At 44.9% G+C, this 16,688-nt stretch overlaps 1 protein-coding gene across 1 annotated transcript in view; it reads right to left on the bottom strand.

The window, feature by feature from the left end:
• Positions 1-16,688, bottom strand: part of IGSF9B (immunoglobulin superfamily member 9B) — a 131,791-nt gene that overhangs the window by 68,131 nt on the left and 46,972 nt on the right. The window contains exons 3-5 of the mRNA XM_058194822.1: positions 15,872-16,018; positions 2,052-2,203; positions 946-1,063 (exon numbers count right to left, since the gene is read on the bottom strand). Of these exons, the coding sequence (XP_058050805.1) occupies positions 946-1,063; positions 2,052-2,203; positions 15,872-16,018 (417 nt within the window). The remainder of the gene's footprint in view (positions 1-945; positions 1,064-2,051; positions 2,204-15,871; positions 16,019-16,688) is intronic.

Below are 16,688 nucleotides of genomic sequence, written 5' to 3'. Positions count from 1 at the left end.
TAGATGAATAGAATAGAATAGAATTTTATTGGCCAAGTGTGATTGGACACACAAGGAATTTGTCTTGGTGCATATAGATGATAGGTAGACAGACGGATGGATGGATAGATGGATGGATGGATGGATGGATGGATGGACGAGGGAGAGAGAGAGAGAGAGAATGGATGGATGGATAAGAGAGAGAGATGAGAGAGAGAGAGATGATAGATAGACAGACAGACAGACAGACAGATGATTGATAGGTAGGTAGGTAGGTAGGTAGGTAGATAGAGAGAGAGACAGACAGACAGACAGACAGGACAGCAGACAAATGATAGATGATAGTTAGATGATAGGTAGACAGACGGACAGACGGATGGATGGACAGATGAGAGAAAGAGAGAGAAAGAGATAATAGATGGATGAGAGAGAGATGATAGAGAGACAGAGATGATAGATAGATAGATAGATAGATAGATAGATAGATAGATAGATAGATAGATAGATAGATAGATAGACAGATAGACAGATAGACAGATAGATAGATGATGATAGATGATAGATAGATAAACAGATAGATCAATAGACAGATAGATAGATAGGCAGGCAGACAGAAACACAGAGAGACAGTCAGAAAAGGTCTTGATAAATCTAAGATCTGGTGGCCTGGTGGCCTCACAGATAGGTAGGTTATTTGGTAGCAATCTAGTTTGCCAGGGTCACCGCCCAGCAAGTTTGTTTTCACCTCCACTTCCTTTTACATCTGAGCATTAACTCCCAACGAATGTTAGATAGTTGTCCTGTTACCCTTCCGAACTTTAATATTTAAGCCTGCAAAAAGCACGGAGACACCCCTGATGGTTACCGCATTCTCGGCCTAGTTCCTTAGTCTCTGATCCAACGGCAAGAAGCCACGTGTACAGAACGCCCTCCCCACGCTCACCGATTTTTCCACCCCACAATTACCTTGGACAAGCAAGCGGGTCGTGTGCACAGCCTCTCCCTGAATGCTATAGGCCCGGCAGGTGTAAGCACCCCTGTCATCGCGACTGATGGACGTCACTGTCAGACTCCCATCAGAAACCTGAAAAAGCCAAAGGTCACTTCAATGCAAGTTCAATGCACAAGTCCAAACCCCTCCTCGGTTTCATTGACCTTTATCTGTCACCATTCAGTGTTGAACTCTAGCTGACCAGATTCTTGGGTATAGATTTGAATAATTCTTCTCTGCTGCAACCTTAGGTATGGTGGTCCTGATTGTTTGCTCCTGAACTATCAGGCTCCAAAATTTTTTTAAAAAGACACACAGAGTTACTTCTAAGCACTTTCCTTAATTGTTCCTCATCAATAGACAGAATCTTGCCACCTTAAAGCAACTACTTGCCTCATGAAAGATATTCTCTGGGAGAATTACCATATTTTTTGGAGTGTAAGAGTCTCCGGACTATAAGACGCACCTATCTTTTTTGGAGAGGAAAAGAAGAAAAAGAAATCCGCCTCTGCCTCCCAACAATTTTGCCTCCTTGCAGCAAACAGCCTGCTTTACTTTCATTTTTGTTTTCAGCATAGCTTGATTAGCACAAGAAAAAAAAAATCTGCTCCCAGCAATTTACCTCCTTGCAGCAAGCAGCAGAGGCCGGCGCAGCAATCGGCCATGGCCATCCCTGCAGCCTGAAACAGCTGAGAGTCGGGAGGCCGATCCGACAGACAATCAACTTGTGCTAATTAGGCTGTGCTGAAGCTGAAATGGGCTGTTTCTTCTTGCTGCTTGCTGCAAGGAGGTAAATTGCTGGGAGGCAGAGGCCAAAGGGTGGGGGCCAGTGGGTGGGCGGGGCTACATTCGGTGTATAAGACGCACCTAAATTTTCACCCCCTTTTACGGGGGAAAAAGGTGCGTCTTATACTCCGAAAAATACGGTACTAGGTTCTCCCAACCAAACTATCTAAGCTTCACTGTTGTTTGTTCCTCTGGGATGCAGCCTCCCTCTCTCCTGGGAATCCAGACTACATTCCACCACAGTGCCACAGTGTACGCAAAGACTGTCAATCGTCTTTCCAAGAGACAAACTTACCCGGTATTTGTTGCTGTCACCCAAAAGTTCTCCTTCTCTCAGCCAGGTGACGGTCGGCTTAGGGTTTCCGAAAGCCATGCAAGTTAGAGTAATGCTGCCCCCTTCCTTTGCTTCTACGTATTGGGGGGGAGTCTCTGTGAAGGTGGGAGGAGCTGCCAAGACGATGGAGGAGGAAGGAAAAGAGACAGAGGCGACATGGTTTGTTCAATGCAAATTCACTTTGGATCCGCTACTCCGGCACGCAAAAAACTGGGATCCATGCTCTTTGTACTCAGAACACATCCAAGGGGGGCATTCTGATTTTTTTTTATTTTATTTTACTCACCCGTATCCTGCCTTTAATATTTTTAACAGATTTCTTAAAGTGTTGTATCTCGTTCAATCTCACCTCAGCCGGGGTCTTCTTATCTGCTTCCGAACACGGAAGAAGAAATACCTCCAGCCCCTAGCCCTGGCTCCATGCCCAGACAGACTGAAGAAGAAGAAATACCTCCAGACCCCAGCTCTGGCTCCATGCCCAGGCAAACGGAGCAACTAGACCCTCCTCCACAGCATGTGAGCCTGAGGAAGGTTTATTACCAACAGCTGCCGACTGGAGTGACCCTCGTGTCAGAAGACTTGATAGGCAGAGGCAACAGAAGGAAGGGGGGGCAGGCCTGGATAAGTGCTGAGTCATGGAGCCACACCCCATGGCCTATATAAAGGATCTGCTTTCTGGCATTCTCTGAGTCAGGCAAAGTCTAAACATATCTTGCTGAAGTCACTTTCTGGTCTCCTGCCTGCCTTGAGGACTTTGCTAGGACTTTGGCAGAGCTGCAGAGGCACACCTGATTCGGATTTCCCTGACCCGGCCGTCAGCGGAGGAGTGGGACACGACATAAAGCAGCACACATACCCAACACATTTCCTCCTCCTATTTTCCCCACAACGACAACCCTGTGAGGTGACTTAGACTGAGAGAGAGTGACTGGCCACATAGTCCTCTTCTACACTGAAGATGGCATTTAATTTCGTTGTACGAGGTGCAACGACAACGAAGTAAACTAACTAGTCACCCAGCCTGGCTTCCATGGTTAAGGTGTGGCTAGAACTTCCAGTCTCCTGGTGGTTGGTTCAAAGTCACCCAGCAGTTTTCATAGCTAAGGCCGGACTTGAACTCATGACCTCCTGCTTTGGTCAAACCGGCTCTAATTTCCTAACATGGTGCTACCTAGACCCGTTAGGGCCGTGATGGCAAACCTATGGCATGCGTGCCAGAGGTGGCACACAGAGTCTTCCCTGCTGGCACGCGCACCATCGCCCCAGGTCAGATCTCCATGGCGTTTCTTTGGTGAGCTTCTGTTTCCCTGCAAATGACGAAACAGAAACTCACAAAAGAAAAAGATCTGACCTCTTGCCGCGCTGGTAGTGTTGGGATGCCCCGCCTCCCGCTGGCCAGCTGGTCTTCGGGTCTCTGTTGTGGATGTGCGCATGTCTGTGCATGTCTCCGTTTATGCATATCCACACATGCACATGAGTGCATGTCCGGCCATGCACCCATCTGTGAACACCTTTCAGTTTAGCCACGCGCGTGTGCGCAGTTTGGGCACTCGGTGCCTAGAAGGTTCGCCATCACCGTGTTAGGGCTTGTTACGGGTAACCACTTTCAAAGCACACAATTCCTGCTTTAAAACCTGGTTAATTTCAGAGAGAGAGAGGGAGGGAGGGAGGGAGGGAGGGAGGGAGAGGGAGAGAGAGAGAGAGATGGTAGGAGAAATGCATTTCCTTCCCATTTTAAAAGGACCCAACAGAAATACTATGTAATCTATCTTTTGCTGGTTGGGCTTCAGATGTCAGAAGGAAAGTTCTTTCAAACAAGAACAGAAATGCCAAAGAAAGGGAAGAGAAGGGAAAGGAAGGGAAGGGGGGGAGGGGAGGGAAGGGAAGGGAAGGAAGGAAGGGAAAGGAAGGAAGGAAAAGAAGGAAGGAGGGAAGGGAAGGGAAGGAAAGGAAAGGAAAGGAAAGGAAAGGAAAGGAAAGGAAAGGAAAGGAAAGGAAAGGAAAGGAAAGGAAAGGAGGGAAGGGAGGGGAAGGGAAGGGAAGGGAAGGGAAGGAAAGGAAAGGAAAGGAAAGGAAAGGAAAGGAAAGGAAAGGAAAGGAAAGGAAAGGAAAAAACTAGGAAAGCAGGAAGGCACCCAAAACTGAAGACCAAAATGACTATCAATTTTCTCTAATTTTTGAACTATATAAGGGAGAAAATACAGGCAGTTCTCGGCTTGAAACAGTCCGTTCAGTGGCAGTTCAAAGTTACCACGGCACTAAAAAAAGCGACTGATGACCCACAACCGTTGCAGCATCCTTATGGTCACGTGGTCAAAATTCGGGCGCTTGGCAACTGGCTCATATTTATGATGGTTGCAACGTCCAGGGGTCACACGATCCCCTTTCGGAAATGTTGTAGCTACCTGTATGAGAGGTTTGCGCAACCAGTAGCTTGCTTTGTTGTTTAGCTGCTTTGACCTACTTCCTGCAACAGGTGCAGACAACCTGAGGCTCTGCACCATTTTGTAGGTGTTGATTCCTGGTGATAGTTTTTTTAAAAAAAACAACAACAAGATTTTCAAAACTGGCTTAATTTTGCCTTTTTTCTCCCCCTAGAATTGAGAAAGAGGGATTGGCCCTAAGTCCCCCAGCTGGCTTTGTGCTAGAACTCACATTCTCCCTACTGGTAAATCACTACACCAAACCGGCTAGACTAGAACTCACAACCTCCCTGTTGGTAAATCACTATACCAAACTGGCTAAACTAGAACTCACAATCTCCCTGTTGGTAAATCACTACACCAAACCGGCTAGACTAGAACTCACAATCTCCCTGTTGGTAAATCACTACACCAAACCGGCTAGACTAGAACTCACAATCTCCCTGTTGGTAAATCACTATACCAAACCGGCTAGACTAGAACTCACAGTCTCCCTGTTGGTAAATCACTATGCAAACCAGCTAAACTAGAACTCACAATCTCCCTGTTGGTAAATCACTACACCAAACTGGCTAAACTAGAACTCACAATCTCCCTGTTGGTAAATCACTACACCAAACTGGCTAAACTAGAACTCACAATCTCCCTTTTGGTAAATCACTATGCAAACCGGCTAAACTAGAACTCACTGTCTCCCTGTTGGTAAATCACGACATCAAACCACTCCCGCCAAACCATATGCAGGGCCCTCAATCATCATGAAGCTGGAAATGAACAAACCCGACGGGTGTGCCCCAGTAGTGGGTTTCAATTTCAACCGCTACCGGTTCGCTCATGGGCATGCCTATTCACTCGTGGGTGTGTGCGACACTTCTGCACATGTGCAGAGACGTCCGGGTGGGTGGGCGGAGCCTCCTGCCACTACCACTACCGCTACCAGGTTGGCCAATCAGGGGCGAACTGGTAGCAACCCACCACTGGTATGCCCTAAAATAAGCCAAATTGCCCCCAGATCTAAAACCCAAAGAACTGGAATAAAAAGAAGGACCTTAATCTAGGTTGAAACACATACCCCCGCAAAACATCCAATAATTAAATTATGATTCAGCAATTCCATGAGCGAGCTACACTCGTGGATGAATAACACCATTGCTGTTGATGAGACCTTTGGATACGAAATCCTCACTCGATGTTGCCTTTTTCTACCCTGATTATGGATAATTTGACTATTGAATCAACAGGATTTTGTTAATATAAAAAGATGGAGGATTTGAGGCTTATCCCACATTGGCCGCTGAACCTCACTCTTAGAGGTAGACTATCAAAATACACCTATGCAGATATTACTCTCCCCTTTGATTAAATGAGCTCTTGCCAATTATGATACCAGCCTAATTGTAAATAGCTGTTAAAGCCAATTTTCGAGGAAGGCATTTCTGCAATATCAGCTGGAAAAAAAAATAAAAGGACCGATTCCTGGTAGCAAAACCGTTCCGTTTTCTTAAAGTCAGCGTAATTCGTTCCAGGAAGAGGGAAAATAGCTTGCGTTGCCTATGGGAAAATAATTTAGGAATATTGTTGTTGTTAGTTCCGAAGTCATGCCCGACCCATCGCGACCCCATGGACAACGTTCCTCCAGGCCTTCCTGTCCCCTGCCATCCTCTGGAGTCCATTTAAGGTCACGACAACTGCTTCAGTGACTCCATCCAGCCACCTCGTTCTCTGTCGTCCCCTCCTTCTTCTTTTGCCCTCCATCATTCCTAGCTTTAGGCTCTTCTCCAGTGAGTCCTTCCTTCTCATTAGGTGGCCAAAGTATTTTGAGTTTCCTCTTCAGGATCTGGTCTTCTAAAGAACAGTCAGGATTGATCTCCTCTAGGAGTGATCTGTTTGATCGCCTTGCAGTCCAAGGGACCCGCAGGAGTCTTCTCCAGCACCAGAGTTCAAAGGCCTCCATTCTTTGGCGCTCAGCCTTCCTTATGGTCCAACTTTCACAGCCATACATTGCAACTGGGAAAGCCATAGCCTTGACTATATGCACTTTTGTTGGCAGGGTGATTTTCTTTTCTTTCTTTCTTTCTTTCTTTCTTTCTTTCTTTCTTTCTTTCTTTCTTTCTTTCTTTCTGGAATATCTGCATTCATATTGTACCCCTGCACCTACAAGGAGCGTTTCTCAACCATTGGCGACTTCAAGAAATGTGGACTTCAACTCCCAGAATTCCCCAGCCAGCACGCCAATTCTATTGTACAGGGAGACTTGTGAGACCACAATTGGAGCCGGAATTTTCCATTGCTAAGCAAGGCAGTTGTGTTGCACCCAATTTTGTGACTTCTGTGCCACGGTGAAGCAAATCGCACGGCCGATAAGCAAATCCAGCTTCCCCAATTGACTCTGCTTGTCAAAAACCGGCTGGGAAGGTTGCGAATGGCCATCACATGACCTGCAAGTGTTGTAAATCCTGCCAAGCTCCTGAATTTTGATCACGTGATGGCGGGGATGCTGCAATAGTCATAAGTGTGAGGACTGGTTGTAGCTTACTTTTTTCTGTATTGCCTTAACTTTGAACAGTCTCTAAACGTATGGAGGACTTCCTACATTAATCAGAAAATAAGAGGGGAAAGTCTTCCATTTCAATCACCGGCAACCCTCAGAAACCTTTCTGGATTTTATTTATTTGTTTGTTTGTTTGTTTGTTTGTTTGTTTATTTGTCATACAGTATATATAAGCATAAGCATGGAATAACTATACAATATATAAGCATATATATAAGCATGAGTATGAAATAACTATATTAATTGGATATAACGAAAGGAAACAATAGGACAGGAACGGTAGGCACGCTTGTGCTCTTATGCACGCCCCTTACAGACCCCTTAGAAATGGGGTGAGGTCAATAGTAGACAGTCTTTGGTTGAAGCTTTGGGGGTTTTGGGAAGAGACCACAGAGTCAGGTAGTGTGTTCCAAGCATTAACAACTCTGTTACTGAAGTCATATTTTCTACAATCAAGATTGCAGCGGTTAACATTAAGCTTAAATCTATTGTGTGCTCGTGTATTGTTGCAATTGAAGCTGAAGTAGTCTTCGACAGGAAGGACATTGTAATAGATGATTCTATGAGTTAAACTCAGGTCCTGTCGAAGGCGGCTGAGTTCTAAGTTTTCTAAACCCAGGATTTCAAGTCTGGTGGCATAAGGTATTTTGTTGTATTCAGAGGAGTGGAGAACTCTTCTTGTAAAATATTTCTGGACACATTCAATTGTATTGATGTCTGAAATGTGGTATGGGTTCCAGACAGGTGAGCTGTATTCAAGAATTGGTCTAGCAAATGTTTTATATTTTAATATATAATTTTAATATAATTTTATGGTATAAAATTACAGAACTTTGGTCACTCTAGCATCCTATCCCTTGCGGGAAAATTCAGAAAACTACAGTTTTCAGTCCTTGCAATTTATTATATTTGCACAATGCCACCAGACCGATGCATTTTCACTTCCATCTCACGTCCACAGCACGGCACACTCTTCGCTAACAACTACCCAGCCTGGAAAACGTTAAATAAAATGTATTTCCATTTGCAACTGAATGTGATTTGAGCATCTCGGAGTCTTTACTCGGAACGATTTGCACATCTATGTACAGGATTTGTTCCTGAGAAGCTGGTCGGGGTGTCATTTCATTTGCTCCTTGAAGGTTTTCTGCACTTGCGCACAGATTTGCATCCCTAATCACTTCCTCCATGTAAAACAACCCTCTGATCCTGAATCTACAATCAAGCCATCATCCCGATGGTAAGCACTGACCTACTTAACATGGGATGCATAACGGCATCACAACTGATGCACACAGAAGGAACCAAGGGCAGGTCTACACGTCGAGAATTGCACTCCAGAGATTGTCCATCCACCGCTTCCTGTAACCACAGGCAACGTGGCTATGAATGACCCCTCAGCAACTTCTGGAAAGCTGTGAGTGGCTTGCGTTGGGTTGGCAACACCCATTTCCCTGGCTGTACATCCCTCTGAACATATTGGGACTCGTGTTATATCAATAAGAAAGTTAGAGGAAGGAGAAGAAGGAGGAGATGGAGAAGGAAAGGGAGGAGGAGAAGGAGGAGGAGGAGAAGGAGAAGAGGAGGGGAGAGGGGGGGAGGGGGAGGAGGAGAATATTTGATCTGTTTTCCAATGGCAAATTGTTGTTTTGGGAAAATCCAACATTAAAATTGGGAGAAAAAATGTGATATGGAAATATTGAATGGAAGCAGGGGTATTGAGCTTGGACGAGCTGAAAGATGATAAAGATGAATTTATAGGGTAGGGTAAGTTAGGGTAGGGTAGGGTAGGGTAGAGTAGGGTAGAAAATTGGAACGTAGAGTAGGGTAGGATAGGGTAGGGTAGAGTACAGTAGAATATTGGAACGTAGGGTAGGGCAGGGTAGGGTAGGGTAGAATAGAATAGAATAGAATAGAATAGAATAGAATAGAATAGAATAGAATAGAATAGAATAGAATAGAATAAACAGACTTGGAAAGGACCTTGGAGGTCTTCTAGTCCTGCTTAGGCAGGAAATCCTAAACGATATTCAAATAAATATTCAAAAGAGTAAACCGTAGACAGGCAAAAGGAAAACCAAAATCAAAGAATTCTTCCTCTTAACACTGTCTCACTAGGACAGAGGTGGGCATTTTTATTTTATTTTTTTAAGAAGGGCACAATTTTAAAATCAGTTGAGGGAGAGACGCTCTGGATTGAGCAGTTTTGCTACCGGAAATGGAGCAAATCGTCAAACATCCACAAAGGAAATCCTGCAAAATTCTAGAGGCCCACCAAGTAAAATTGTTTGGGGTCCCTAGGGGCGGTCTTTCAAGCAAACTCCTGGCCCCGGGTGTCATCTAGAGAGCGCTGCAGGGCTTTGCCGCTGCGGAAAGGTTAAAACTGCAACGAAGAACAAGGCTCTGCTCCAGTGAGCATGCCAATACTTTAAAAAAATACATATTAAGGGCTGCTTGGTGGCGTGCAAAGCTCCTATTAAAAGTTAACAAGCCCAGGTTGATCGTTCTTTGCTTTTTGTGGAAGCGTTATTGTTGTTGTTTTTTTCCTGTTCCCAGAGAAGGTTTTAAGTTAGGCACGGAGTATCCCCATCCTTCTTCCCTCCCCATTTCAGAGCCACTGACCTCTCCAAGCTTTGATTAGAGCTCTTAAAGAGGTGACAACTGGTTCATATTCTGAGCTCTGCTTGTTTTCTTGCCGACGTTTCATTAGCCAAACTAGGTAACATCATCAGTGCTACCACCCTAAAGGTACTGGATTTTCGTGTTGTTTTTTTTCTTTTCTTCTTTTTTTTCTGAAGACGTTTCGCTTTTCAACCAAGATGTCTTCAAAAGAATAGGAAAAAAAAAAAAAAGGAAGTTCCGTTGCCTCTTGCAAAAAGCACCTTTGGGATAACCATGACATGGATGACTGAGAATCTCTACATTTAGTTATGCAATTTGGGATGAGCGCCCTTTGAATGGGGTGGGAGTGGGAATGGATTCCCAGAGGAAAAAAATTGCAGACTACAGGAACCATTTGCACCACTCAGGTGACCCTGAGGAGACAGATAAACCTCCAAGTGCTTCAAGGACCCTCTAAAAGGATGCAAATGATCAGCTGTCTGCAAGGAGTATCAATCCTTCCATTCCTCACTATCGTGTCAGAGCTAAAGGAGCTTCTTTGGTGTGTCTCGTCCGATCTCACCACCACAGCCGGGGCCTTCTTATCTGCTTCCGAACACGGAGGAATGTCCTAGTATGCCTCCCGGCCCCAGCCCTGGCTCCATGCCCAGACAGGCTGAAGAGGAGCAAGTATCTCCAGCCCCCAGCTCTGGCTCCATGCCCAGGCAAATGGAGCAACTAGACCCCTCCCCCTCCTCCACAGCATGTGAGCCTGAGGGAGGTCAATTGCCAACAGCTGCAGACTGGAGTGACCCTCGTGTCAGAAGACTTGATAGATGGAGGCAACAGAAGGAAGGGAGGGGCAGGCCTGGATAAGTGCTGAGTCATGGAGCCACACCCCATGGCCTATATAAAGGACCTGCTTTCTGGCATTCTCTGAGTCAGGCAAAGTCTAAACATATCTTGCTGAAGTCACTTTCTGGTCTCCTGCCTGCCCTGAGGACTTTGCTAGGACTTTGGCAGAGCTGCAGAGGCACGCCTGATTCGGATTTCCCTGACCCGGCCGTCAGCGGAGGAGTGGGACACGACATTCTTGGATGAGAAGCAAAACATCTTCAAAAGAAAAACAAACAAACAAGAAAGTCCAGTTGCCTCCCGAAAAAGCACCTTTGGGACAACCATGACCTGGATGACTAAGAATCTCTACAGACTATCGTCAGTGCTACTCAAGACTAGCACTGATGATGCTACCAGGGGTAAAATGCTCCCCGTTCGGACCAGATCAGCCGATCTGGTTTCAATCATGGCGGGAGGTTCGGAGAACCGGTATCAAAAATCCCCGGGGGCCCCGCCCATGCCCAGCTGAGCCAATGATCATCAGAACCTTTTTTTTTTTTTTACTTTTAAAAGCATTTTTTTACAACCTCTTCGGCTGAAAAGGTTGTAAAAAAAATGCTTTTAAAAGGTTAAAAAAAAGGCTCTGACGATCCCAGCTGAGCTGTGCGATCGTCGGAGCCTTTTTTTTTTAGTTTTAAAAGCATTTTTTTACAACCTCTTCAGCCAAATAGGTTGTAAAAAAATGCTTTTAGAACTAGAAAAAAAGATCGCGCGCCACAGCTGATCACCCCCCCCCGTGTGTGCTGTTCTACTTACCCCATATGCCTCCTTTTGGCATGCACTGCGCGCGCACCTTGCATTTGGTGCATGGTGCGCACTGCGCATGCATGTACAGAGCGCATGAACAGCAAGTGAACCGGTACTAAACCGGTTCAGATTTCACCACTGGATGCTACCTAGTTTGGGTAATAATAATAATAATAAATAATATTTTAATTTGTATACCGCCCTTCCCGAAGGACTCAGGGCAGTTAACAGCCAAATAAAACAACAATCAAAACACATACTATACAACTAAAAACAATAGTTAAAAAACTTATTAAATTTGGCCCGACTTTTAAAATACATTCAGAAACCCTATAAAACTAAAATTTAAAACCCATAAAATCATCTAAAATATTAAAATTTCAGGCCAGTCCTGCGTGAGAAAATAGATATGTCTTAAATTTGCGGCGAAAGGTCCGAAGGTCAGGGAGCTGTCGAAGTCCAGGGGGAAGTTCGTTCCATAGGGTGGGAGCCCCCACAGAGAAGGCCCTTCCCCTGGGGGCCGCCAGCCGGCATTGCTTGGCTGACGGCACCCCAAGGAGTCCCTCTCTGTGAGAGCGCACGGGTCGGTGGGAGGCAAACGGTGGCAGTAGGAGGTCCCGTAAATAATGAAAAGTCTATAGGAAAACAAGCAGGATCAGAGAGCACCAAGGGCTACACCGGTCAACTTTCAGCTACAAATATCCTCCTTTATTTAGTGGCTCATAATTATTAAGGCTATGTCTAAAAGCCACTTTCTCCTGCTCACCCAACCTGGCTCCATAATCTCTATGATTTGGTGGAGAGCAAGACCAGCATCCTAGATCTACCAACAACAACTCCATCCAGGCTTGTCTTCTTAAAAAGGGAGAAGCAAAGGGGACAAGAGGCAGTGGGCAAGACATATTTATGGAAGATTTGTTGCTCTCCAGAAAGACATTCTCACATCATTCTCCTAAATGCACTCCTTATCGCTGGAGCATCAGGAAAGGGATTTAGTAGCTGGGTCATGGGAAAATTACAACCTCCTCTGAGTTACTCTATAAAATGCACATTTGATTCAGAGTTTAAGTAGCCATTCAGGGTTACCGCAGAAGCATATCACTGGGAGGCAGGACATATATATATGAAGCCCGGAGATATGTGTGTAATTCATAACTCATAACTCATGTTTATTGTTTTTCTCCTTCCATCGTTGCCAGAGAAGTACCAACAAGCAGGCAAAACGTTCAACACAACCCACCCTTCCTTGTAGCAACATCCTATCGTTCTTTGCTGAACAGAACAGAACAGAACAGAACAGAACAGAACAGAACAGAACAGAACAGAATAGAATAGAATAGAATAGAATAGAATAGAATAGATATTGGAATGAAGAATAGGATAGAATAGAATAGAACAGAACAGAACAGAACAGAACAGAACAGAACAGAACAGAACAGAACAGAACAGAACAGAATAGAATAGAATAGAATAGAATAACAGAGTTGGAAGGGACCTTGGAGGTCTTCTAGTCCAACCCCCTGCTTAGGCAGGAAACCCTACACCACTTCAGACAAATGGTTATCCAACATCTGCTTAAAAACTTCCAGTGTTGGAGCATTCACAACTTCTGCAGGCAAGTTGTTCCACTGATTAATTGTTCTAACTGTCAGGAAATTTCTCCTTAGTTCTAAGTTGCTTCTCTCCTTGATTAGTTTCCACCCATTGCTTCTTGTCCTGCCCTCAGGTGCTTTGGAGAATAGCTTCATCCCTCTTCTTTGTGGCAGCCCCTGAGATAGTGGAAGACTGCTATCATGTCACCCCTAGTCCTTCTTTTCATTAAACTAGACATACCCAGTTCCTGCAACCGTTCTTCATATGTTTTAGCCTCCAGTCCCCTAATCATCTTTGTTGCTCTTCTCTGCACTCTTTCTAGAGTCTCCACATCTTTTTTACATCATGGCGACCAAAACTGGACGCAGGATTCCAAGTGTGGCCTTACCAAGGCCTTATAAAGTGGTATTAACACTTCACGTGATCTTGATTCTATCCCTCTGTTTATGCAGCCTAGAACTGTGTTGGCTTTTTTGGCAGCTGCTGCAACATGGCTGGCTCATCATTAAGTGGTTGTCCACTAGGACTCCAAGATCCCTCTCACAGTTACTACAATTGAGCGAGATACCACCTATATACTGTACCTGCGCCTTTTGTTTTTCTTGCCTAAATGTAGAACTTTACTTTTCTCACTTGCTAATCTGTGTACAAAAACTGAGGGGTTTTAATAGTCATGTAGAAAATCGTCAGGTCCTTTTGAACTAGGAAAGTTCTAAGCAAGAAGGGGAAAGGGGTTGCATCCTTTGTGCATTGTTAATGCCTGCGGAAGGGGGAAAAAACATACTAGATACTAGAAAGTTGGGAAGGTGTCCTCTTCCACATACTTGCTGCGGTAGCACTTCTAGCATCCCAGTCAACGACAGGTGAATCTTGGAAAGCTATCTCAGCAACATCTAGAATCTTCTAATTTCTATGTGTGTGTTTGTTTGTTTTTTTGCATTTATATCCCGCCCTTCTCCGAAGACTCAGGGCGGCTTACACTATGTTAGCAATAGTCTTTATCCTATTTGTATATTTATATACAAAGTCAACTTATTGCCCCCAACAATCTGGGTCCTCATTTTACCTACCTTATAAAGGATGGAAGGCTGAGTCAACCTTGGGCCTGGTGAGATTAGAACCTGCAGTAATTGCAGGCAGCTGTGTTAATTACAGACTGTCTTACCAGTCTGAGCCACAGAGGATCCTGTTAACAATTGTATGCCAGGGAATAACTAAGTAAGTAAGTAAGTTTATTACAGCCATAGGCCAGAACAAATTAAAAAACACTCAGTAAATATACAATTAAAAATTCAAGAATAAAATAATACATATCAAATAAAATCTCTGATAAACATATCTGTTATGTAACTTAAAATTAAAATACTACTGACATCAGTCGTGTCTAGTACCATTCCTAAGATTAAAATACATGATCTCAACCAATAGGGTCCCTTCCTAATTTACATGCATGTAGAACAACCGTCAGGTATGTGAGTAAATGTATTTTTCCCATAACTGTTATATATATATCTCCAAAAAGTTGGCGTCAGATGACATCTATAATTCGGTAACCAATTTTTTTCTCGTGGACCTTGCAGCGACACAAAATTTTGCCACTGCACGTGTAGTAGCCGGATTTGAGTCTTGGAGGAATGCCAGGGAGAGAGTGTAAAATAGGAAGCTAGTATATTAGTGCCATGTTTTTATCTAAGGGCATTTTCACAAGAAACCAGCATGAAGAAGATGGACAACAATGATTCATTCAAACTCATGGTTAGGTGGGCTTTTTTTCTTTAGGAAGCCAACAATGGTGAGGTGTTCGGAAGAACAGGAAAAAAATCCTGTGGTGGAAACTTGCCAAGATCATTCAAAGGTGCTTTTTTCAAGAGGCAACTGAACCTTCTGGTATTTCTTTGAGGACGTTTCACTTCTCATCTGAGAAGCTTCTTCAGTTCTGACTGGATGGTGGAGAATGGAAGGATTTCTTCTCCTTGCAGAAAGCTGGTCATTTGCATTCTTTTAGCAAGCTGTTAAGGCCACTGGGAGGTTTATCTGGGTCCTCAGAGTCACCTGAGTGGTGCAAATGGGTGTTGAGCCTTCTTGGAACTGTTGAAAGGATTGTATTGTAGACTGGAGATAGATGGTATCGTATCCTTCCCCCTCTGTTGACAATGATAAACCTCCAGGTGGCCTCAACGACTCCTTAAAAGGATTGTTGTGTCTGCGCCCCCCCGAGCCGGCCCTGCTGCCAGAAAGTGACTTGGACAGTGAAGGGGAAGGGCCGTCAGGACTTACCTCGGGAGCACCAGCTTCCCTGGCTCAGCTCCAGGAGCCAGAAGCAGGCCAGGTGAAAGAGATAACGAGGCCTCTATTTCCTGACTCTTCCCCCCCCCCAGGCCATGCCTGCAGACCCAGCTGACAGCAATCAGGCATGGTTGAATCCTAGGTTTCGTAGGCAGGAGAGGAGGGAACAACAGAAGCAAGGGTGGGGCAGGCCTAGGAAGTGCTGAGTCATGGAGCCACATCCCACAGGATATAAAAGGCAGCGAGAGCTACTGTGTCTCTTTGTAACAGGCAAATCCACTGATTGACTAGAGCTGAAGGTTGTGACTCACCAGCGTCGTGGAACATAACGAGGGCTCTTGGCAGACGCTGGCTCTTTTGCCGCCAGAGCTGATAGTGCTGGCTAATTAAGCCATCATTCGGATGGAGGCAGAGGACGACAGAACAAGGATGCAAATGACCAGCTGTCTGCAAGGGGTATAAATCCTTTCGGAGCTGAAGAAACTTCTTGGATGAGAAGCGAAACATCTTCCAAGAAAAACCAGAAAGTCCAGCTGCCTCTTGAAAAAAAGCACCTTTGGGACAACCATGACCTGGATGACTGAGAATCTCCATAGACATTTGCCAAGTTCACACTAAACATTTTGCAGGCAACCAAAGTCCAGAAAAGAGAATTCTAGGAACAAGGAACATCCCTTACTCACCGTTGACGGTGAGATGCACCCAGCTGCCATTATGGAAAGTATCATACTGCTGATCCAACATGAGTACTTTGCATTCATACCAGCCTTGGTCTTCAGAGCGAACTTGTTCGATGCGTAGAGAGGCCTTGTCATGTAGGCTAGCACGGCCTGGAAGACAGCAGTCAAAATGAGAAGTCAGTGGAGATGGAAAGAAAATATCCGTTATTCTGCTGAGATAATATTATTAAGATCACAGATGCTACACGAGACATTCAGAGTAAACCTTATCCCAGAGTCTACCAGAAGTCAGAACCTGTCGGGCTTTTGAGGACAAAATGATGTCTGGAACTCAAGCAGTTTCATTTAAGCTTTCTCTAAAGATGGGAGAAGATTAAACTTTTTATGTGCTCCCTAGCCTACATAAAAATACCATAAGAAAGGCTGAGTGCCAAAGAATTGAGGCCTTTGAACTCTGGTGCTGGAGAAGACTCCTGTGAGTCCCTTGGACTGCAAGGCAATCAAACCGGTCAATCCTAGAGGAGATCAACCCTGACTGCTCTTTAGAAGGCTGGGTCCAGAAGATGAAACTCAAATCCTTTGGCCACCTAATGAGAAGGAAGGACTCCCTGGAGAAGAGCCAAATGCTGGGAAAGATTGAGGGCAAAAGAAGGAGGAGATGGCAGAGAACGAGGTGGCTGGATGGAGTCACTGAAGCAGTCGGCATGAGCTTCAATGGACTCCAGAGGATGGTACAGGACAGGAAGGCCTGAAGGAACGTTATCCATGGGGTCGCTATGGGTCGGACATGACTTCGCAACTAACAACAACAAGCCTACAT

This window comes from Ahaetulla prasina, chromosome 9 (assembly GCF_028640845.1).
Source record: "Ahaetulla prasina isolate Xishuangbanna chromosome 9, ASM2864084v1, whole genome shotgun sequence".
NCBI lineage: Eukaryota > Metazoa > Chordata > Lepidosauria > Squamata > Colubridae > Ahaetulla > Ahaetulla prasina.
The sequence above is the reverse complement of the archived record's forward strand: the minus strand, read 5'-3'. Positions and strand labels throughout refer to the sequence as shown.